Genomic DNA, 25,160 nt, shown 5'->3' with positions numbered 1-25,160 from the left:
AGCATTTATTTTATGCATGAAAGAAGCCACACAAGACACACAGATAACACAAAATCACACAAAAATAAGGTGAATATTGGTTCTGAATAGGAATGAAGGTTTTCTTGTGATTTTAAAATTCTTACTTCATGGCAATTATCACATTTTCTTGCATTAAATGTAATTTGAAGATGAAATGGCCTTGAAAATGGCCTTGGAATGGCCTTTCTCTATGAGTATGATATTTTATTTAATTGTGGCTATTTCACGATCAATTATTTTTCACTTTTTCAGTACTTTGAAGTTGGCAGGATTATTTGGCCACTGTCAACGAAAGCTGATCAAACCACAACCACACAGTCCTGATGAAGTGGATGAGAGTTTTCCAGTGTTAAACTCTTACTAATACCTAAAGATCTTTAACTTTGATTATTGCTTATCTATGCACAATATTTAAGATGACAAAGAAATATTTAAAGTCCCCTTCCACTCAAAAATATGTTTTTCTTCTTGTTCCTACACTTGGATGTTTGAGCTTCACTGTACAGAATGATGTATGAGCAGAAGACTGTTTTCACAATCATCTGCTGAAAGTGGAAAGTTTCTCTGTGCTCATTGAAAATCTGATTTTAAGGGGCGGGCCTACAAGCATGATGTGACATCACAACTAGTTTGGAAACCGATCCTGTTCCAATATTCAACTTAGACAAGACAATGTGGAAACTTGAAGCCTCCAGTGCACAAAATGGACTTTACAGTGAAGTAGGAGACATCTTTGTGTCCAGCAGTGTATCCTCTAAAATGAAAAATATTTGCATATTTATATATATATATATATATATATGTATGGATTCTGGAATTTTTTATGAGGGAGACGGAGTAAATGCCATTTTAAGGATTTTAACAAGATGATTGAACTTTGCTTAGCCTTTGCTTAGTGGAAACAACATTGGAATAAAATGGATTCAAACAAGACGCAGCTTCGTTTGAACATGTAATATACAAACTAATACAATCTGCAGCTTGCTGTTTACATAAATTAGGCTTATCTTGTAATAAACTCATTAGCCATGTGTGCTTGTAAATATTGTGTTTGGATAATGCTGGTGCTCGTCAGCTTGGGCAGCTGGGCCTGACTCAATACCAAATAATCATACGTGAGTGTGTCAAATCAAGTGAAATCAATTTTATTCCGTTTTATTCCAACATTTCCATGAGCAAGCACTGTGTTTGGTATCAAAGTTGGCAGGGACACAAGAGTGGGTTGAAATGTGACAAGAAGGCGGGTTATTCAGAGGTAAAATTTGCTTGCTATAAATTGCCATCAATGAGAAGCGATACTGTATAATGTACAAAAATACACAAACAAAAGCCTTACTTTCTTCCTTCTAACTGTAAAATACAAAAATACAGATCACTATAGATGGAGGCTAAAAATGGTGCTACTTAGGATGAGTTACCCTTCCCCTGACATGAACTTGGCACTGACAGCACAGAGGAGCTGGTAATGAAGTGAGACAATGCAAATTAATACATACTTGGCCCAAAAAACTACAAAACAAACATTACCATAATATGGCCACTTGTATCATTATAGATACACTGTGTAGGCTAATACATGAGTAAGTCCTTCCCTTACCACAAAAAAAAATGTGTTAAATCATGTCAGTAGATTACAGCCAACAACAGTGGCCAGTAAAATGATAACTACCATATTGGCCCTAATAGAAGACCATATTTAATTCTGGAAATTACATATGGAAAAGTGTGGGTCATCTTATATTCGAGTATGTGTTCACGACATCAGATATTCTTTTTGAATAGAGAGAGTTCCAGTGTAACACTACAGAGAGTGTTGCATCATGGATTGTTTTTAGCCTTATTGTTGCTGGCTAGTGAGTGTCTTTAGGTCCATTTATAGTCAGTCAGAGTCAGTCAGAACTGAGAGCCGTTTGTTTAACCTGCAGGAGTTTCTGAACATAACATGTGTAACATGTTTTCTGCCATGGAGGAAATAATTCCTGACGAGTGAAAATGAGTCCAGAGTTTCTCCTGACATCTTCCACGGGCTTGAGAGGAGAGTGTGTGAATATGTATTATTCCATGTTTACAAGAAAGCCTTCAAGGATGAAGCCTTCTCCTTGTATTAATAGTATCTTAGGGAAATGTTCCCAACCGGAGCAGAGTGAGAGTGCGATGTATCTTCAAAAAGGCTTTTTCCAAAAACAGGTGTAAAGGAGGGGCTCGTCTTAAAATCAGGGTCATCTTGTATTCGGGCCAATATAAACAAAATTATACTAGTACCTAATTACTTACTCTTGATCCATAATTTTGTCTCCTGTTGGTTAAATTGGTGAGCAATATGTAGCTACATAGAATAAAAATTGAGCCTTATGATTATGAGTGTAGTGTTCCTGAATGTTGATTTGTATTAGCTATCCATATCAACTCTTATCACCAACATCTGTACCACAAGTGCAGTTGTAGATGTTCTGCCATGTTTGTTGCAGTTCACCAGCATCGTTTCAGATACCTCTCACTGCTGTAGAGGGCAACAACATATGGAATCTTATGGATATCAGCTTTCAAATGGGTGTTATGGTTTGAGGAGTGAATGTGGTCAATGAAAGATCAAACTTATAACAGAGGGTGTAAGTGTGTTACCTGAAACTCCTCTCTGAGCTGTGAGGTGTTGCTCTGAGAGTCTACCTTCAGCATCTCCTTATAGGTGAGAGCAAACTCATTGACAGGGATGGCAGTCTCTCCGCACAGACAAGCCTCCAGGATGGCATCATGGATGAACACATACTGCTCCTAGGAGACACACAGCGAGGGGAACGTCCACAAATTTACAAAGTAACACAAAACCCTCACTGCACTTATGAGCCTCCTAACTGTTAATTGCCCACTTGTGAAGAACAATAGTGAATTTAATTACTGCTGTTGAATGTTGACTAATAGTCATAACTGTCTAACATTCTTCATATTGCCATGCTCACTCTGAGGCATTGTTTCCAAGAATTAAATTGCCTATAAAAAAAAGTACAGAAAACACACATCAGAGAAGCCAAACACTGCCCACACACAATATTCAAATAACATCATGAGCTGTGCAATTAACTAGGAAACTAGGAAATTTGTTTTGACATCCAACCAAGATCAAAGAGGCGAAGATACATTCGAAATTACAGGCATAAAACTGTCTCTCTTCCAACTTATTTATCATTTTAAATGTGTTCTGTAATTGCAGATATGTGCATTCAACTGGTAGACGAGCTCTAGCTGAAAGGTGAAAAGGTGAAATAAAAAAGGGAGATAAACACCATTGTTTTGCTGTTTACTGTACCGTCTCTTTCTGACGTGTTAAGAAGAGAGCTTTTACGAAAATATTGTCAATAGTTTTATTTGCTCTAGTAATTAATGTCTTTCTATGGTTTGTTTGTTAGAATACTGCGAGTTCACACTTGCCTGTCTAAGTACACTTTAAATAGAAAAAACCTGCAATTGTGTGTTTATTTACATAATCAAAACAAGTATCTTTGTGTATTTAGAGATCTATGCCTTTAATGAGTGTTAGTGTGAAAGTATTGTCTATGCTAATATGATTTATTCTTTGTAGGTGAATGTTTCAACATGATTATTATTTTTAAATCAGTGTAGAGTGACGATTATGCTGAATGGCCTTTAAACCGAAAACTCATTTTTACCCTTAAGGATTTCGCAAGTTTTGCTTTCTGTGCAGAGTTCTAGAGAACCATTATTAGTGCTGGAGAATAACAAACACACACTGTACTTTCAATATTTCCATGCTAGTATAGTGATGCTAGTTCATATATTTATTCCACTACATTTCAGAGGGGACTAGTGTATACATTTTACTCCTCTACATTCATATGAAAGCTATACTTAATATTTTTCAGTTTCATGCTTTACACACAAAATATAATAACCATCCTAAATTAGGTGTTTTGTAATTAAACTGCACAAAAACAGTTAAATTAGCTACACCTGGACCAGCTACAACATCAAATAATGACATAAATAATCCAGTAATAACATGTACAACACCCTGAGAACCTTCACTTTTCATACTTAAAGCTGCACTTATCAGTTTTCATTATATCAACAAATATCAAATAACTATATAACATTAATGGTGTTGTTCGCAACCCACTAAGAATTATAATCAAACTTTGCAGCTCCATGATGCTTTTAGCCTCTTTTAATGCATTGCTATGGTTTTCTGGACTGTTCTCATCAGCACACAGCAGGCGGCTGTTTTCAGCAAAAATAGTTCTGACAAACCTACTTTACACTACCTGCCCAACAACAGACAGCAGACAGACAAAGCTATTGTCTAGCTGCTAAGTCTACGGAGCTCTTTAGCCTTTTAGCTTGTTTCGGTTTTCCTGCTAACAAACTCCACTCTTAACAAGCTTGTTTCTAGCCAAAGCAGGTGACTATTTTTGGCAAAAAAATCTAATAAACCTACTGTACACTACCTGCCCAACAACAGACAGCAGACAGACAAAGCTATTGCCTAGCTGCTAAGTCTACGGAGCTCTTTAGCCTTTTAGCTTGTTTCGGTTTTCCTGCTAACAAACTCCACTCTTAACAAGCTTGTTTCTAGCCAAAGTAGGCGACTATTTTTGGCAGAAAAATCTAATAAACCTACTTTACACTACCTGCCAAACAGCACACAGACAACTAGCTGGTGGACAAAGTCGATCATCTAGCGGCTAAAAACACATAGTTATCAGAGCTAATAAGAAAGTGAATATCATACTTATATTCTTCATTTCGGCAGGAACACAACTCAAAATGAACGATAATGTTTCTCTATGTCTCTTGGAGGTGTAGCCTAATAGGCCATCATTTGCTAACACTTTCACCATAAAAACTGTTAGACGTGTATTCAGCTTTTTCCACTACCCTGAACTTTTATTTATAATGGAGTATTTTTACATTGTGGTATTGCTACTTTTACTTAAATAAAGGATCCGAATACTTCTTCCACCACTGCCCATAGTCATATGAGTGCAGCTTCTGGGGCTTTTCCGGCCTGAGAAGAATACAATTCCAGTGCAAAATGCATGATAACAGTCAAATATAAAGGTGATGAAAAACTTGGGCTTCCAGCAGTGTCATATTGAGTGGATCAAATGTGTGAGCAATGTCAGAAACAGTGTCAGTATGGCTTATCTAACCAGCACTGCTGCCCTCCAACTCACTTCAGTCTGGATCATGTTGATGCGACGGGAGCAGAGGGTCTTCACACAGTTGTAGATATCCACCACTCCTTCACACTCAGCCATATCCAGCATGACATCCAGCACAATGTAGCAGCCGGTCCTGCCTGCCCCCATACTGGTACAGAGGAGAGAGAAGAAGGATCGACAAGCCTGAGTACACCACTGAAATGAAAAAGTCTCAGCGGGGAGCCTTTGGTAATGATCGAGATACTCTGCCCAAAGTCAAGTATAATAAGAGGCTTTGTTCTGGAAAGAAAGAAAAGAAATCCAGTGACCATTATGTTCAAGCAGTATAAGAAGTCTAAGCTGAAGTTTGAAAGTTAAAAACCTTTTAGTCGCAGAATGCTAAGACATTTAATAACGGCCTATGCCCTTCATGTATGGGTCTAAAACACCGCTACAAAGGCATGTGTGGGTGTTTGTGAATGCCTTAGCCCTCTGCAGGTAAGGCTTAGTTAACTTAAAACCTGTCTGAGAGCCTCAACTGGGATATTTTATGCCTCTAGAACTCATCTGTCTTCATTTTATATCAATTGTTATTCCATTGAAAGAGAAAAAAATTCTCTGCAGTGCATCAATGTTGTTAAACAAGTACATCATTTATAATGAAATGAAAAAAAATTGGTGCTTTATCAGAATTAGAACCCACAGTCAGATAGCTTGTGTACGCTGGTCGACTGGTTTAAAATGAAAAAATACTCAGCAAAGTACTTGTTTGACCCTACAGTATGATATTTATACTTGCTCATGAATGCTCAACTTGTAATGCTGGTATTTCTATTATTACAGTATAGGCAGCATAATATTCAATTGTTGGGTTGACTTGGTGGCACATCATGCACAAAGCAATCAGGTGAACAAAATTAAATTTAGTGGGTGACTCATGAGCTACAAGGATGTTATATCTTTTCTACAGATAGTAGGAACAACTGATACATTTTTTATACTTTACATTTGGATCTCATTTCACAGAATAAGTGGTTCAATTAAAATGTAGCTCAACCTTCTAAAATGTGATTTGGACAAAATAAAACGTGAATCGGTGCATATTTCTATCACCTCTATGCAAATATATTCAAGAGGATATGACGAGATTACATAATTACACACATTATTACATCACTGCTGCTTTATCGGAATGTCTGAATTCTGAGGGTTTATTATATAAATGACATCAGGAATCCCAGCAATGGGACGAAAATAGTAGTGTCTACATCATATACACTAATATCTCCCACAATATTTTAAATTAATAGTTGTGTGACACTACACCTGTTAGTGATGACACAAAATGAGGATCATTGATAAGTGTCTGACCAGTCAATCTACTGTTCAATACAGTTAAACGACTGATTGTGTGATGTATAGTTATTAAGGAATGAGTCAATGAGAGAGTGATTTTGTCTCTTTTGATCCACTGGGATGATTCTATCACCCTATGGTGACGTAGAAATGGGTGACATGGCACAAGGACCCCCTCTTGTCTTAACCAGGAACTTTATGGTAACGTACATCCCCAAACACCCTTGCTCTTTTTATTCTTTATTTTTTGGGCTTTCTGGCAGAGCGGGAGCTTGTAAGGGTGAGTAGTAGTAGTGAATGCTTTGTCTATAGTAAAAGAAGTAAAGGCAGGTACCACAGCATATAATCAAAAAATCTGTTTCCATCAGATATTACTAGTTTCTGCTCTTTTTTCACATGACGAATATTTGATATACTTTTTTGATACGGTGTACTTTGGAACTCCTCAAGGAAAGAACTTGCTTCCAATGTTCAGTGTTGTTTTTCTTTTTTAATTTCTGGCATTTCCACTTTGGGCTTTTTTAAAACTGAAAAACTGAAAATGTGTCTAAAACAAGTGGATGAAACACACCTTGTAAGCAATGGCCTCTGTAGATTTAACGCCAATGTCCAACAGTCAAACAGAAAATAAAAATCTATAACTGAAGTACAGAGGAGGACAGACTGTATTTTTTGGTATTTTGGCCTTTTTTATTGGGTATGACATGCAACAAAGGTCCCTGACTGGAATGGAATCAGAGATGTAGCAGTTATGTGGCATGCACAGTAACCGTTCAGCTACCAGGGCGCTCCAGATTGTGTCTTTGTGATTGTGTTGCTGGATGTGTGAGAAATACAACATCCGATTAGACAGTGCAATTTTATTTTTGTTATTTGTTATTATCACTATTGTGCTTTCCACCTACACAACCACAGCACCAAGAATATGAAAGTTATTCTGGGAAATACAGGAAAAACAAACTGGAATAGAATTAGATCAGGCAATTTAAGTGTCTTGAAATGCAACGTATAACTGAGAAATAACATATTAAAGAACAGAAGATTATCTAAGGCCAGAATTATCCAAACCCCCTGCACATCTGATGTAACTGTCAGGATGGAGAGTGTTGAGTTACCTGCAATGGACCACCACAGGTCCAGCATCAGGAGGTGTTGAGGTCTTGACCCGGCGCAGGAAAGCCAGCAGGCCGGTAGCGTGGTACGGCACACCGTGCTCAGGCCAGGAGGTGAAGTGGAACTGGCACACCTCATGTTTGGCAGGGTAACCTCTCTAGAAGAAGGCAGATTTAATGAGATGCAATCACCGTAAAAACAGAAATGTTTGTAGGAGTTCATAAATAGAAACCTATTAAGCAAACCTGAAACAGGATGAGAAATGTGCTATTATTAGTGAGTATACATAAGACAGGCTATATGAAGAGTTGAGATATAAATAATTTGAGAGCATGACTCACCCTCTCCATGGCGAAGGTGCGCACAGTGTACTCTGCCAGTGTTTCTGTCTTCAGTAGGGTTATCTTAATGTCACCATAGAGCTCAGTGTCATCAGGCCAATACTTACAGCACTTCATCTGGACAAAAACAAACAGCTAGTTCAGAGAGGTTCACACACACATATATACATCTGATTTATCTCTATGCTAAACAACAAACATTCACAACAAGACACTGAGATTTCAATCAGCAGACAAAGTGCACCGCTCTAATCTTGCCATGGCCTTTGCTAAATATTATGTCTGTACTTTTTCCTGCAGTTGTTGTAATGCTCTCCATCATCAGATCTGAGACATAAAAGTGTTGACACTGGGGTAAAATAAGACATTTTTCCTTCTGATTTCTAGGGGCAGTTCCTACTTTTGGAAACAGAACTTACAGAAGATGAAGGTGTTATTTTTCTCAACCAGTCAGCCTTCCAACCCTGCACTGTTCAGTTTTTGTAAGAGAATGGCTACTTTATTTTTCTGTTGATGCAGTGTTTTTGTGGCGTCGACATTTTCTTCTACTGCTGGCTCTATGGTGTCAACATTTTCTACTGCTTCAGGCTGCGGACTCATTTTCTAATACAAAAACAATATATTTTCTAACCTACAAGGCCTGGGAAAGACTATATTAGCCTATGGGAGAGTACTGTAGTTGAATGTAACAGAGTGAAATGCTAAAATGACATTCTTGTTATTTTTAAAAAATTTTATTTATCTTATTTTACATCATTCTGATGTTCACATTTTTCCCTAAATTCCTTTCAATTTGTGACCCTGGCAGACACTTATTTGTCTTTCTTGCTTGTCTGTTCTTTCAGGCTCACAAAATCAGATTTTATATAATTTGAATACTGGTGTATTATGATGTTTTTAAGATGGAACCAGCTGTAAAACTAAAGCTTTTGGCTGTAAAATTCTGGTTAAAGGGGTACTCCATTGATTTATAGCAATGTGCTTCCATAAAATTGGAAGACTCAAAAGGAGCAGGGGCAACGATATCCATATCCATATAGGACAAAACTAACGCTAACTTGCTAATATATGACACATTTAAATTAAAGAGTAAAAGTAAATATTTAAAGTTAATATGGACTATGGTTGACATATCTGACCTGACACTTGATAAAATACTGTTTAATAATGATGTTAACAGCGTAGAATTTAAATTGCATGTCACCAATATAACATACCTCAAATTAGAAAACATTAAGCTAACGTAGCAGCAGACTGAATGACTAGTTAGACAGTTAGGTTAGCATAATTGGATATTTCCTACTCATTCTAAACTGCATGAATAGTACTAACCCTGAAACACATATTTCTCCATGTATGCATGAATAAATGAAAGACATACCAACATTTGCAAAGAATTGGAAATGAAGTCTTATATATCACGTATCCCTGTTATTTTTGGCAGTCATGCTACAGCTTGTCATGCTAGTGTCCTCTTGTTTACATCGTTAATTACTTTTAACTAGATGGCGCGCTATTGATAGCAACTGATTTACTAGCTACAGCATCCTGATGAAAGCACTTATGGTGCATGCATAAGCACATACATGTATACTTAAGGGTATATAGCAGTATATAATATAGCTAGCAGTTACTAAGAACTTAGGACAGAGTTTACACACAACCTTAGTGATGGGTTCATGAATAGCTGGTGCACTGAAAACACACTGAGAAGTACATGATGTGATGAATACATTGAACTAGTAAAATAAGTGAAGTGCTCCTTTAATTTGTCATATAAACAGTAATTTTGTGCTCAATACTAATAACATTTCTAGCTGCAATACCTTAATTGATCACATTTTATACATGCTGTGTTTGGTACAAGCTAAAAACTCATATAACACATTGGCATACATATTTTGAATACTATAACAGTAGCCTACTGTATTCAACAGAGGCAGGAAAAGCTAATAGAACACAAGCCACAATGTTCCTTCATGAGCTTTCATATACATCAAAGCTTTGACCTTGGAGCACAGCCACCAAAGCAAAAGGTGATCACTCATGATCAAACACATGCAGCCATTTCCTCCCACAATACAGTGTGCAGCAGCTCTTCTGATATACAGAGAATGATAAAGAGAGCTCCAGAAATACATTTCCTCCATCCATCTTCATTGGTGGCTGGAGAGGTCACAGGACAAAGGAAAGGGATACCTACCCTGCCCACTTCCACCAGCTTGGTGATCATGACAATACTGAAGCAGTTCTCCTGCCAAACCATCCGCCAGAAGTCATAGATCATCTCCTGCTTGGGGCCTGTGGAGGAGGTAATATACAGTAGAGGTAGATGGAGGAGTGGGAGAAAAAAAAAGCCAAGAAGAGAAGGTGGAGGGAGAGAAAAAGAGGAGGATAAGGAAGGCGGAGAGATGAGCCATAAGTCAGAGAAAATAGCAGCAATAACCACAAATGTAGAGGCGCTGTGTAATCCATGCCAGGGAATAGAGTAACAATGTGTCATTCATGAACTATTGCCTGCTCTGTGTTCTCCTAATACTACAGAGAAATGTCATTTCAATACACCCACAAATCCTCAGCCATTGTGCAAACAAGCTCATGTATTGCCTTTCTGTGGCACCAGTGGCTGACACAAATCACAGCCCCCTGGAGAAGCTGACACTTTCATTGATTTCATTATACTGTGGCGTTGATAATATCACAAGGTCCTCCTTCATACTGCCTCCTCTGCTAAATACATTGCACCCCTTTTAGTGAACAAGATGTCTATTCATTTCTACCCACGCGGTTTGTTTAATGGGAATATTATCTTGTCTCCTGTAACAGACCTACATGACTTTTTTAAGAGAAGGTTGCACACATTATCATCCGTCCTGTGTTAGTGTGCTGGCAAAGTGCTACATCTTTTTTTACTTTTATTATATTTTTCTCTATTTATTTTTTTTTTTTATTTCAAGTCCATTTGAACATTAGAGCACAACCCCAAACAAAATCAATCCAAAGTGCTCAGAGTTATAGAACAATATTAAAAAAGTTAAAACATAACTTGAAACTTAAGTTAGAAGAGTATATGTGACAAAGTAATCTATGCTCAAAGGTCCATTTACTGCGCTTTTCTGAGCTTTAATCCACATCACATGTTCTCATCACACATGTTCTCATCACAGATTGACACCTGAACCATGTTAAATGAACACCAGGAGATGCAGCTATATAGTTTTACAACCTAATAAATGGACCTTTGAGCTTAGACTTTAATGCATCGAGTTTATTCATAAATGAAGACACCGTTAATGCAAAGTACAAATCAGTAGGATTTTGGTGCATAAACACTGAACACTCTGTTATTCCATCTTTACTAATAAGTGTTGTGTGTGTATCCAAAGCCTGATATATCTTATTACTCTGTGCCGTAGAGCTCCATTGTTGTCCAAAAACTATTAAAAACACATCAATGAGCCACATTATTGCACTGGGTGACATGATCCTTCATTACCATGTACACACATTGTAGTTTATTTTGTCAGCCCCACACAAACTGTGCTGCTGCCCAAAATACTCAGAACACCACACGTGTATTAAATCATACTGCCACTGATAATAGTCCCAAACGAATGCACTGTTTTCTACTGTTTAAGTAGCATTTACCAAAAGCCCCCCCCCCCTCTCTGTGACAGTCACCTTTGAGTGAGACCGTTTGATTTCTGACGTGGTCATACAGTACATCGTAAGAACCAGTTCTGAGAGAAAAATGTAGTTGAAAAGTATGAAAGTAAAAGTAGTGGTTTGGTCCCTCTGACTGATATTTTTTATTTAACCAGGAAGTCCCTTGAAATTGAAATCTATTTTCCGAGGGAGTCCTTTTTCCATTTGCTTCATATATTATTATATATGACATCATTAGATTATTAATACTGAAGCATCTGTGTTAGAGCAGAAAGTTACTGTTGTATCTGCCACTGGTGGAGCTAGTTTCAACTACTTTATATCCAGTTAGACTATAAATCAGCATGAAACAGCTGTCAGCAGGTGTCCTGACTCTTTGCAGCGAACAGAAAGGTTGTTTTCCTTTTCAACTGCAGCACAACTAAACTGTTTCAGTGACAGTTTCCACTTCAGCAACACTAAACTGTTTCGGTAACAGCTTCGACCAATGAGCCATTGTTGGATGTTTTGCATTTTTCAAAATAAAAGACAAGAATGTTATTTTCTACCTTTGTTTTTTTTCTGCTGTACCGATATTGTATCAAACCATGAATTTTGTGTATCGTTACTCATTACACATCTGCACTACAAATACTTGCCCCATCTCACATTTACATCAACTGAAGCCCACATGACAGATGAATTCAAGCATGCTTCAGTTCAATCTCCCACCTTCACCTTTGCTAAACTTCTACTCACACTTTGCTGCCAACAGAGACACTAATGCACTGCGCTCAGAAAGAGGCATCGCTATTCTAGCTAATTGTGTTGATGAGTTTATTTCATACCCACATTGGAACAGTGACGGGAATTATATCTTTACACACACAATACAAAATATCACCAATTTTATCCTGAAAAGTTACTTCTATTATGAACAGGTGGGGATGCTTAATGTGATGTGAAGAATCAGACCTTGTTATTGAATGGCTTTTAGAAGAAGACCAACGAAAAGGTCATTGCTTTTATCCAGCCTGCTGATAATAAAGGTACGCATAAGTGTTTTTAGTCTGACTGGAATAGAAGGCATTGGATTTTTTAAATACTCCTGAATATGGTGAAAAAAATAAGATAAAAAAGTCAACATGTCTCCATGGGTAAACAAATACAATGAGGTATACAGGAGTGCTTGTTTTTTGCAGCTTTCTTTCCCCACACTTGTCTTAACAAGAGGAATCAAAAGGTGCGCATTTGACTACACACCACAGGGCAAACACGCAACGACCTATGAAGGCTGAGAAATAAAATAGAAAGAGGAGGAGGAACAACCTTACTTCCCTTGTTAAAAGCCGTGCATCTGCAGAGGCTGACAACAGCTTTCCTTTTCATAACAGCCAGATTTACCGTAGTCGACCCCGAGGTGAGCTGACGCTAAACCTCTGTACATTTAAACACGCGCAGGTGGGCAGCCTACTTTAACCACTGGTTTCCCTCCTCTTCACAGCATTATTCACAGCTCCCTCCCCCTGTTAGCAATTACCGCGCCGCACTCTATGTGTATTAGTGATATGGGATGTTAATTTTTCAGCAGCAGCAGCAGGAGAAGCCCACTAATGCATTGCCAGAGGGACGGGGCTGTCAGTTAAGAGACGGATGATGTGTGAGCAGCTGGATGAATCTGTATGCATAGCACAACACGTTGCTGCTTTGGACTCGAGCTTTCAGAGTGCGCTTGGCATTTCTCCTCCCTGTCCGCCTCCCCAGACTGCCTCATCTCTGGACATAATAGAGAGTTAGCCCAGAGCACCTGCTGCCTCCTGCAGAAGCACAGCCGCCTTAAGACTCATCCAGGATACAACAAATCAACCTCAACGTGCCTCCATCACCGACCACCCAGGGCTCACCGCGCGTATACAGAGCGTGTTGTTCAGTGCATGCAGAGCGTGAGGGGCAGGTGACATGTTTAATGATGCAGTGTGTATGATGTGTGTATAAGGCAGTGCGTGTGTGGATACACTACATGTGTCCAAGAGTGGAAACAATGAATTGCAATTACTTTGACATCGATAACTGACTGGTCTATAATTCAAAACTAGGATCTTATTTTTATATTGCTAATGATCAGTTCTATTTCTATAAGTGCTATATCATTGTATTGTCGTTGTAAAGGTAGTTATTTCACAAACTGACACAGAAGTTATCATGACTCATGGGAATGATGGTTAAAAAGTACCGAAAGCTCAGCTTATGAAAAACACATCAGAACTTTCCTCAGTCAGTTTTGAAACTGCTATTTAAATTGCAAGTTATGAAAAAAGCTTATTCTATTCTTAATTTCTTTCCACGAATTAGATGAAAAGATCAATATCGATCTCACATCTGTTCATCGAGTACAGAACTAGAGAATGCTGTAGGTAAGGTAGTGGAGAGATGCGTCTGTCACCACGAGATCTTACAAGACCACTGCGAGATTCAAGATGGCAGCCCCCTGCTGTTAGATTGCAAACACAACTTCTACTTTTTCATTCTTCCCACGAAAATAAACCCCTTTTTCTGGACCCTAACAACCCTTCGATCTGGAAAACCTTGAGGACTACATTGATGAATACTTGACCATGACCATGAACACTCTCACAGGCTGAGACAAGGACAATTCCGCCTCCACACCGACCACCAGGAGATGCTGGTAATCTGACTCCATTCACGGCTCCTTGGACGAATCATGCTGTACTGAAGTCGGTGACATGTAATTTCAGTTGACAATAAACTCTCTGGACTAGATGCGAGAATCACGCTTGTTGAAGTGCTTCACAAGGAATTCCATCAGCTGCGCAAAAGCCTGGAATTCACCCAGGAACGACTGACCGCACTAGCTAAAGAAAACAAATCCCTCCAACATTCCGTTACCTCCCTCACAACTCAGATCGCCTCTGTAGCTAAAGAAAACAAATGCATGAAAGAAACTGTACTAAATCTTCAATCATACAGCATTAGAGACAACCTCGTTTTTCCCCCAGTATCCCAGAGCGAACACATGACGACAACCCAGAGCAGTTGATAAAAGAATTTATGATCACTCGCCTCCAAATCTACCCGGACACAGTAAACGACATTACATTCCACCCAGTACACCACGAAAAAAACCCCAAAAACAAATGCCCAAGACTCATACTAGCAAAATTTGAACATTTCAAACAAAAACAACAGGTAAAACATCACAGCAGACAACTGAAAGTCACGGACTATGGACTTAATGACCAATTCCCCCAAGGAATCCTGGACAGACACAAAATACAAACTCCCATCAGAAAACAGAACATGCAAGAAGGAAAAAAAAAAAACAGTTATTTCAGTCGATAAGTTGCACATTGATGGCAAACTCTACCGTGACAAGAAAATAACCTCCCGGCTGCCGACTTGTATTGTTAATGAAAATGCACCTTGGTTTCAACAGGCACCTCAGCCCTTGGGGGAAAAAAAACAGTTCAAGTGAAATTTTATAGTTTATGTCTTTGTATTTTATGTCTTCCCTTTTTTGATTTTTCTTTGTCTCTCTTCCTTTCTTCATACCAGACCCACTCATCCAAAAAAAATACCCATGCACTCTATCTCTGAGAAGACCCATGTCTACCCATTCATATTCAACACACACACATACAATCCACTCATGCTCTACACCTGTGGCAGAACACTTGTTTACCCACGTACACACAAACATACCCAGATGTGCATATGCCCATACATACATAAGCATAGACATGCACATAACACAAAAACCATTCAAACAACAGATTCCCGCATCCTGTCACCATGAACTCACTTGACTTTGTACCTGAGTGGAATTGGTTCACAGTCAAGAAGACTTAAGGTACTCAACCACGTAAACAAATTACAAACAGATATATGCCTTTTACAAGAAACTCATACATCCAGATCTGACATAAATTAAGAACACCGCAATTTAATCAAAACTCCTCTGCCCATTTCAACTCTAGGCAAAGAGAGGGAGCTATTTTAATACACAAAAACATCTCATTTATTCATAACAACACCATCACAGATCCTGAGGGATGATTTATCATAATAAATATCACAATACACAACAGCCTAATCGCTACTGCGTGTACTGACGGCCCAAATAATGATGACTTATCCTTTTTCACCTTTCTCTCTAATCAGTCGGACTTCTGTCGGATTTCAATACAGTTGTGAACCCGTCATTAGACAGGTCTAACAATTTAAACATTACACATAACTGCCAATCCACAGAAACAATTAAATAGCTCATGAGTGGTTTTGGGCTTGGTGATTGTTGGTAATTAAAACACCCTCTCTAATCAGTAACTCAATTATTTCCCAAATCTCAGACATACTAATACACCCCATCACCATTAGCGAGCCATCTTGCTCCTGTCTTCCTCACCTGGAATACCAACCATTCTCACAAACCATCCAACAGATGGCGATTTAATACATCCTCACTCGATGACCCTGACTTTGATAATTATATTAAAAGAGAGTGGGCTTCTTTCCGTGAAATAAATGATTCAACGGAAATAGCAACATTTTTTATTATTAAGAATATTAGTAAGAGTATTAAGAAGAAAAATCATATCATAGTCTACACACAAGAAAAAGAAAGACAACGAAAAGGAAATGTACTTAGAGCAAAAGATCAAAGAAGTAGAGAAGATCAATGCAAATAAACCCACAGTACGAATCCAGAATGATTTACGGAAATACAAATTACAACTGAGTGAGCACACAAATAGAAAAAACTCAGTTCCTCCTTCACAGACTCAGAGATGAAAAATTTTGAATACAGTAATAAATCTGGCAAATACCTGGCCAACCAAGTCAAGCGAAACAAAGATAAAACAACAATCAATCTGGAATCCAATCATTCCTGCATCGATTTCACTCATCAACCTCTTTTTACCTGTCCGCCATCCGCAATAAACATGCACACCGTGACTCACACACACGTATATATCTGCCATTACACATTCACTGTGATCCCTACAAATTTTTAATTGAACATTCAATTCCACACACACACAGACATCACCCCCAACCCCCCCGCCCTCCAGCTCTCTCTAATCTATCCCTCCCTCTCGTTTTTCCTTTGTGTTTTGTTTTTGTTTTTCCTCTTTTTCCTCCTCTTGCTGTCTTTCCCTCTAAACTGCTCCCGCTAACCATCGTTATATCATTATGCATACTCGCTACTTAGCCCAATTTTCTATCACGTGCACATTTCCCAACACTAACTTACGATACTCTCGTTTCTTTTTCTTTTTTTTCCCTTTCTCTCTTCCTTTTCTTTCTTCCTATAATTTTAGTATCTTCTTGCAGAGCCATGGAATTAAACATAACTACACATACCCACCCGCCATCCCATCCTCCCATCCAAAACATTGTTCAGTAACTCATTACTATTATGATTTGTGACATGAGGATGGTGTTAACGATGAAGATGTTTATTATGATCATTTTGATGATGATGACCGTTATTGTTAATATTATACTATTACATATGTTAGATACTATTGTATATGAGGACAAGAATGAGGAGTAGCTGACACATTATTATTATCACTATTATTAACATTGTTGTTGTGATATCATTATCATCATCATTATAATCGTTCTGAATGCTATTACACAGACTAGTAGCATGAGGATTAGGATGGGATAAATATTACACTAATTATTTCTATTTCTAATAGTACAGTGATGTTGATTTTTATACAGATGATGACGATGATGGGGATTATTATTATTATTTTGCTATAATACATGTTAAAAGGATGACAAAGGTGATGATGAAGGTATTTTTGGGGGGGGTTTCACCCCCTGATAAGAATTATTTTTCCTTACTACCAGACAACACACACAACAACACACAGGCATCTTCACTCTACCATAATCTCTCAAAGAAGCATCAATACAGCTGAAAAACAATATAAGATAATGTGTTTCAGTTATGCCAAAAGCAGAGCCAATTTAGGAATTTCAAATCAATGGTTAAATATGGTTAACATGGTAACAAGTATTTAGCAGCAAGGCATGACTATTAATGTTTTGTGTTCATCAACAGAGGCACTTTATATTACTAGGCATTGTCACTTAATAGTAAAAATTCAGACATATGGTTATTTTGGATCCTTACATGATGGATTTATACATGAGTTTTTGTATACTATATAATATGCTGTGACTGTGATAGCATGCAGTACCTATGTCAAACAACTTTATGTCACAGATTTTACTCAACTGTGTTGTTGCCATGAACTTTGACAGGCTTGGACAACTATGAAAATTCAGTAGAGAAACTTTTTTTTTAAATTTTCATATTTCAGTTTTATGCATAACTGCTTGTGTTTTGTGTTATTTTCCATTTTGTATGTATGTGTGTATACTGTATGACCCTTCTGTCAAATTAGTGTCTTTCTGCATTGTTTCTGCAGGTTATGTAGGTATTGTTTATTTTATATTATGTATTTGGAGTCTGTTTTATAACAGAATAAAATCAAACTTATTGAAAATGCAAATACTTTTTTGCATTTTTAAGGCACTATTTTTTGCATGGGAAACTAGTAAATATGTAAAATTAATGATGTTTTTTACTTTCTATTTTTTAAATCAAATTAGTTACTTTTTTTAAATTGTATTCATGTTAACTGCAGCAACTTTAGTTCTACTTCCAAGCACAATGTCACCAAAGTGCTTCTACCTGAACAGGCACTCTTTCCACCTCTTTCTGTAACGCAGAAAGACTTTGTGAACAAAAATGTGAGAGAAAGAGAGAGAAATTTTCAGAGGTTACTTTGGTGAAGCGGTAGAATGAGACCAAAGTGAAAGATGGAAAGAAATCAGAGGGGGATTACGTACTGAAAAACATATTCACTGAATAAATAGGATCAGAGCCGGGAGAGAATAAAGAGAATGTCTTGCTCTCTTTCTCTCTCAGTGTCTTTCTCTCCTTTCTTTCTGTCTCTGTCTTTCTTTCTGTGAGTGTGTGTATGTGTGTGTGTGTGTGTGTGTGTGTGTGTGTGTGCCACTTGGGGAATTGCAGCCTATATAGTGTATCAAACTGACATCAGAGAGTTGGTGCACCACACATGCAGATGGCGGGGAGGAGAGACACAAAAGCAGAACTTCACAGAGAGCGACAGTCAGTAGTGTTACAGTGCAGATTGACTGACAATTACAGTTGACTGTTATGGGAGTGTTTCTCACAGACGGAGGAAAGTGATGCTTTATGGTGGAAATCCAGATGTGAGCATGATGCAACACAGACTCCTTGATGTTTATACATTAATAATTCAGTAAACTAATTTTAATATTGTCAACTGTGGTGCTGTGTAAAGAAAAGCACAAACAAACACGAATATTGGCAATCAAACACTGGCCTGTTGCTGAGTGTTTTACACATGAAACTCACCTTGAGTGGCGATGAAGTGGTTTGATCGCTGGTAACCCTGTGTGACGGAGAGAGTGAGAAAGATGATGGAGAAAAGAAAAAAAAAAAAGATGGGAGAGAGTTAATAATTACAGGAGCACATGATGAAGTGAGACTCAGGGACCTCTAACTCTCATTTCACCCCTCCCATCCATTCTCTTTCTCCATTTTCAGCATCAAGTCATCTCTTATTCATCTCGGAGCTGAGTTTCATGTCAGCGCTCTGCTGAATTTCTGTTCTGCTTTTGACTGAAGATATTTCAGCGCCCGTGAAAAGTAATCTGCGCCGCACTATCGGCTGAGTGCAATGATGCTCTGCTTAAAATACATTAGCATGTTTGGCCGGCCAAATTCTTTGCACTGTTTGGAATCCGGGTTTAGTGCGAAGGGTCGCACTTGAATTATAATGCATAGAAAAATGGCATTAATTCAAGTTTTTCTCTGTCTGTCTCTGAGCCAGGTCATTACATGCAGAGTGAGGGAGCTGCATTTCAAAGGCGGCCTGGTGTGCGGTGCTTTGCATGCAGCCAGCGCTGCTGATCAAAGGTAGATTGACAAGTAAGGGATCTTCAGCTCTGGGAGTAATTCTACCTGAGTGACAGTGACTGATCTGGCTGTCTCCATTCTGCTCAGCTTGGCATTAGTGCAGTTATGATACAGTGTGCACGGTCTGGAAGGCTATTAGCGGCGTCCTGGCCCTCCACCAACCAAAACCTGTGTGCTGAATGCAAAGCAGCCAAGCATGATAGATCCCCGGAATTAAGATTAGCACGCCCCCTCATCACTCATGGGTAAACTGATTTGAACTGCTGTATATGGTAAACATTTGTACAAATACTATAGAGACACACATACCAACCACCCCACACAATGATACACACATACGCACTATTCAGCCAGGCAGACAAACATATTACATTCCATAACTGTCATGCCACAGAGGGAAGTTGAGATGGATGGCTATTGCTATGAAAGAGACCCTCATTCCCATGAGCCTCCATTGCAGAGTTTCCCTGGGCCGACCAGTTTCCTGTCTGTCACCTTGGCAACCACATTTTCCAACAGCAGAAAAGAAAACAAGCAGAAAAACATCAAGCAATATGAATTCACAATGGACTGGAAAGAAAAAAAAAAAACATGCAGAGTCATTTGAGACGTGGAAAGCATCATCAATTCTATCAACAAAACAGAAAAACAACTAATGTTTTGGAAATTTCCTTCAATTCATTTAGCCTGGACAAATTTTGGCTAGCACAAACGATAAAGTTAGTGAAGATCTGACCATGGTGCGTTCAAGTAAATTAAAATTAGAGCTCATATTTATCATGCATCTCAGAATCACTCATAGGAATCCTGCTGAAAGCTTCAGTGGGAGTAAAAACCATCCTCCCTGAGAGTACACGCATTAGTCATGAAGCTTCCTCCTTTGAGAGTGAATGACATCAGAGTTCTGCAACACTCAGAGCTCTTCTGTAGCTTTTCTTTCTAGTTAAACTGCAGGATCAACAAATTCAAATGGCAGGAAAGTCTAAGCAAAAGACACAGTATTGTCACTAGTGGGTGTTTGACAAAGTACATAAGCAAAAGTAATGGCTAAAAATATATTTTGCCAAATCTGACAAAAGTTTTAAAATACACAAATTAAAGCTGATGTGCTTTTTAAAAACTGTCTACGATTGTATTTTAGATTCTGAGGGAACCAAATTATCCCTGTTGTAGCAAATTTCCTTGTTGCCAAAAAATTGCAACTTATTTCCTATGGAGTTGTTTGTGTTGATGGAGCAATTACTGTACATCCCAGAAAAAATAGCAGTCACAAAATATTTTCTCCACTCAATATCTTTGATTTGCCACCTGCTAGAACTTCTACTGTAACTCCTCATGAGGCTCAGGTTAGGACAGCTCTGCACCTTAAAATGCTGGATTTTACCTCTATCCCTTATAAGTCAGACTAAATGTGCGCAATTCAGTTTTTGGCTAAAACCTATTTCCTACTATGAGACACTTTCATTTGACAGCAACATTTCAGACCAAAATCGGTTCATTTTAATGGAATAAGTGGATTTGGTCAAGGAGGCAAGTAAAGTGCAGAGCTTTCACATAGAGTTCAACCTTGGTGAACTCTGACATGTGAATCTGCACTGTTGCCAACTGATAACTGTGAGAGGCCAAAATGCAGGCTATTGAATAAGCTGTGTCTCACCATTCAGTTTTAGTTGTCATAGTCGTCATGAGTCAATGACTCACTTTGAGGTGTACTGTCAACAGTTTTATAGACATCTCTTTTATAATGGTGGGAAAATGCTTTTTGGGCCACAGGGGATTTTTTCACTGCAATTCTGCAAATGGCCACTGGGAAAATTGGCAGCAAGGCTGAGCGGTGGTGCCGTATTCAGGTCTTATTATACATCCATGGGGTAGAGCCCAAGCTAGCTAGCTCTCTGAGTGGCACTTGGCTATCTGGCAGTTAAGCCAAGAAGTACTTTTGTGGCTAGCTAGCACTCGCACATTACTGGCTAACTAGTGCATTACTGGTCAGCTTGCCAGTCATAGTAGCTTGGCAGCTAGCCAGTAGTCATGATGTCACCAAGCACCATTTATTTCAGTAGGAACTCAAATGATTTCTGCTGTAACACGTTTTGGTACCCCTAAGTATTGACCTGTGAGGAAACGAACAGCTGAAGGGTCCAAAATTTCCAAAGTCCAAAGAAGCTATCCTATTAGCTACAGTCCCAGTCAAAAGTTTGGACCCTGGATGTATTATAAGAGCTGGATACTGAACCGAAAATGGCACCAATTCAGTAAAACAAGAATTGCTCGCCTGGCGTATACACCAAAAAAGTTTCTAGCTTCCAGGTTTACTTCCGGGGTATGTGGCCCACTGAATATGTGCAGTTGTATTTCTCCCGCTGGCCCCGCCTGCGAGTTCCTGCTCAGCTCATAGACTTTATACTGAGATGACTTCACAGATTTTAAATTGAGGAAAGTTTTACAAATATAAAGCCTCCATGGATCAAAAAATCATAATAGAAAGAGTCATAATTGACCTTGTTTACAGTTCAAAGTGTCCTGTTAACAGTTTTTGTAGACATCTCTTTTACAATGGTGGTCTATGGGGAAAATGCTTTTTGGGCTGCAGGGGGATTTTTTGCTGCAATATCGTGAGTGGCCACTGGGAAAAACTGGCTGCGAGGCTCAGCGGCGGCACCGTATCCAGCTCTTATAATACATCCATGGTTTGGACACACTCTCATTTAAGTGAATGGGAAGGTGTGTCCAAACTTTTGACTGGTACTGTATGTATTTGGAATAAAGATAACTTATTGTACTCTCTACTGTATCCTTACATGCTCTTCACTGTATATTCTGGTGTGAGTAACCTTTATCTTCTCTGAGATTCCTGATAAATATGGGCCATAAGAAAAAGTCCCATAAGGTATGACAAAATACATTTTCTAAAATAATTTATGCAGTTGTATGTGCTTTCTGTTTTTTCCCAGGCCACTGTCATGGAATAGATTTATAATGCCTACTGAGTTGTAGTGTGTATGAACACTGGTTTTGATGTAATTTAGTTGACTTGATCTGACCTGGTCTACTCTCCTGTGTGGCAAACTATCAGGCCTTTTGTAGAACAGCCTGATGTTGAGCAAGAATTCCAGGTGTACACCTGAACGGATGAAAGAGGACAGGGAGACGGCTGCAGTGAGTTTAGGAAAAAAAAAAACTCAGGGGAAAAAGTGATGGCTAAAGGTAGAAAGGCTCAGCAGCTCAGAGTGGAAAAGGGAATGAAGATCTGCTGTTGGAAGCAAGCCATGGAGGGCTGGCAGGGACAGCAAGAGGGGGCAATGTGAAAAGGGAGAGGAGATGGAAAGAGAAGAGAAGCAAGGTACTTACTTCCCTGTTTATCCGAATCTAAGAGATGCCAAAAGGTTGAAAACAGGGCGGCGGAAAACAGAGATAGAGAAAGAAGAGAAGTAGGGGAGGAAACAAGAGCTAGTTATTGTGATTAAAGACCAGGAAAAGTGGGTAATGAAATGGTTAGAGAGCAGCTTGCAGTCAGGACCTGTGGAGAGAATAGTGTTCAGAAACCTCAAATTCCCATGTTTCTATGCAAAAGACCAACTTTTGTCTTTTAGTAACCACAGTATTTTTTCTTATTTAGATAGTCTAAAAGTAAAGTAGAGAGAGAAAAGAGTGCTGTGGCAGATTTTGATCTGATGCCAGTAAAGACACAGACGTTGTCCTTGGTGTTAATAACACAGATGACAGTTAAGTCAGGTCTGTAGTGAAAGTGGACACGTGCAGGGATAATGCCTAAGGAAATATATTATGTCTTTTTAATATATTCTATTGCTCAAGGTCAACGTTTCCTTCAAAAGTTGCGGTGTGTTCTGGGGCAGTTGACCAGCCAACTATCCCTTGGAATTATAATTATGGCAGTATTGGATATCACCCCTCACAATTTACGTCCAGTGCCAACATTCAGTGCCAATGCAGGAGGTAATGTGCCCCATTTGTACCAAGGCTTTCCCTAACGTAGTGTTGTAGTTGCCTAACCTTGACCATAAATATAGTATTTGCCATAAACACAATATTTCCCTAATTTGAAGTCATTGAATATCATACAGGGTTTTGCCGAATCATCTTAATATTGACTTTCTTGCCTTACAGTAGGGTTGATTTGTGGGTTAACTATCTTACTTGCAACATCACTAAAAGTCAGACACAGCAAGAAAAACAAAGCAGTCAATCAGACTGTGATGTGAGAATGAGAATCCCTGAAAGCACAGGAAACTGGGTGAGCACTATTAGCCTGCGTTAAGTGTGGTAAGTCAAAGTAAGCCTCAGGATTTGTTTATAATCTGTATTTGTATATCATCTGTCCTCTCATGTTTCTTACCCCATCTGATCTTTTGGCAATGTAGACACATTTCTAGATCTCAGAAAAGTGAGTCCAACCCAAGTTGTATGAAACTGTAAATTGCCTTTAAGGGTACTTTAAGGCAAAGGGGAGATACATATACAGTAGAAATGACTTCCCTACTGTGCCCTTATATATGGATGGGTTGACAATAAAGTTCTCTTGAGTCTTGAGAAAGGAACTACTAGGAAGACATAAACAATATAATGAGATATAAAGTAAAGTAGAATTTGTCTGCTCAGTCATGCCAACACTGCTTCCCTTACTCATACCCATTTTATCTAATACCAAACAAATACTGCTCTCAACACAACTGTAACAGGCATTACATCCTGAGCACCAGAGCAAGGAAAAACTACCTGAAGGTCAGTGTTTAGAACAGAGGACAGAAAATCCTTTAAGAACCGAGTGTGGATGATGTAATTTTGGTGTTATATCTATCAGCAATAGACAGCAACAAAAGGACATCTAAAGAAATGGCATGTCTTGCTACCCATGCATAGGAAAAATTATGTGAATCTGCATGTGAATGAGAGGAGAGGGCGGTTTTCCATTTAACCTTTAAAAAAAAAAAAAAAAAAAGCAACATTGGCCTGTTCCATGAATCATTTGGAATCATTTCACTGCAGTGTTGTGAGCCAGGGGTTCGGCATGACAAGCAGGCGGTGCTGGAGATGGCACAGCTAATGACACAAAGGTCCTCGGAGCATTCGTCCTAATGAAGCCCTCTTGGAGTGCTAAAGGGGATAAAGTGGCCTGGCACAACACTGAGCTTTGACATTACACTATGACTAATGCTACCTGCATATGCTGAGTCAGGCATCCACTACTGATCTGCCCTCTCAGTCCACTTTACATTTCCTTTTATTCAGCATACAATGGTTGAAACAAAGGATGTAATACAGCATTCAGAGACCATAACAACTCAGTTAAACCGTGCAACGAGTACTTCAGTAGGCTGCACCGAAAATGGAGGTAAGACTGCTGAGCCTTCACCTTTACATGACCCTGACATTATGAGTGAGCAGCACAGCTCAAAGCCTGGCCTGCACTGAAGGAAAAAGTGACTATCCTTCAGACAGCATTCGTCCATCCGATGCTACCAAGATAGGATCTGGCGGGAGCACAAAATGCTGCTGGGA

General features: G+C 38.8%; 1 protein-coding gene across 3 annotated transcripts in view; it reads right to left on the bottom strand.

Annotated features, from left to right (window-relative positions):
- ptprua (protein tyrosine phosphatase receptor type Ua) overlaps nt 1–25,160 on the bottom strand; it is a 207,531-nt gene that overhangs the window by 14,444 nt on the left and 167,927 nt on the right. For all 3 annotated transcript variants that reach the window (XM_044335633.1, XM_044335634.1, XM_044335635.1), the window contains 6 exons: nt 19,077–19,113; nt 10,191–10,288; nt 7,988–8,104; nt 7,649–7,803; nt 5,211–5,346; nt 2,644–2,793 (listed from right to left, as the gene is read on the bottom strand). In XM_044335633.1, the coding sequence (XP_044191568.1) occupies nt 2,644–2,793; nt 5,211–5,346; nt 7,649–7,803; nt 7,988–8,104; nt 10,191–10,288; nt 19,077–19,113 (693 nt within the window). The remainder of the gene's footprint in view (nt 1–2,643; nt 2,794–5,210; nt 5,347–7,648; nt 7,804–7,987; nt 8,105–10,190; nt 10,289–19,076; nt 19,114–25,160) is intronic.

This window comes from Thunnus albacares, chromosome 19 (genome assembly GCF_914725855.1).
Source record: "Thunnus albacares chromosome 19, fThuAlb1.1, whole genome shotgun sequence".
In the NCBI taxonomy this organism is placed as follows: Eukaryota; Metazoa; Chordata; class Actinopteri; order Scombriformes; family Scombridae; genus Thunnus; species Thunnus albacares.
The sequence above is the reverse complement of the archived record's forward strand: the minus strand, read 5'-3'. Positions and strand labels throughout refer to the sequence as shown.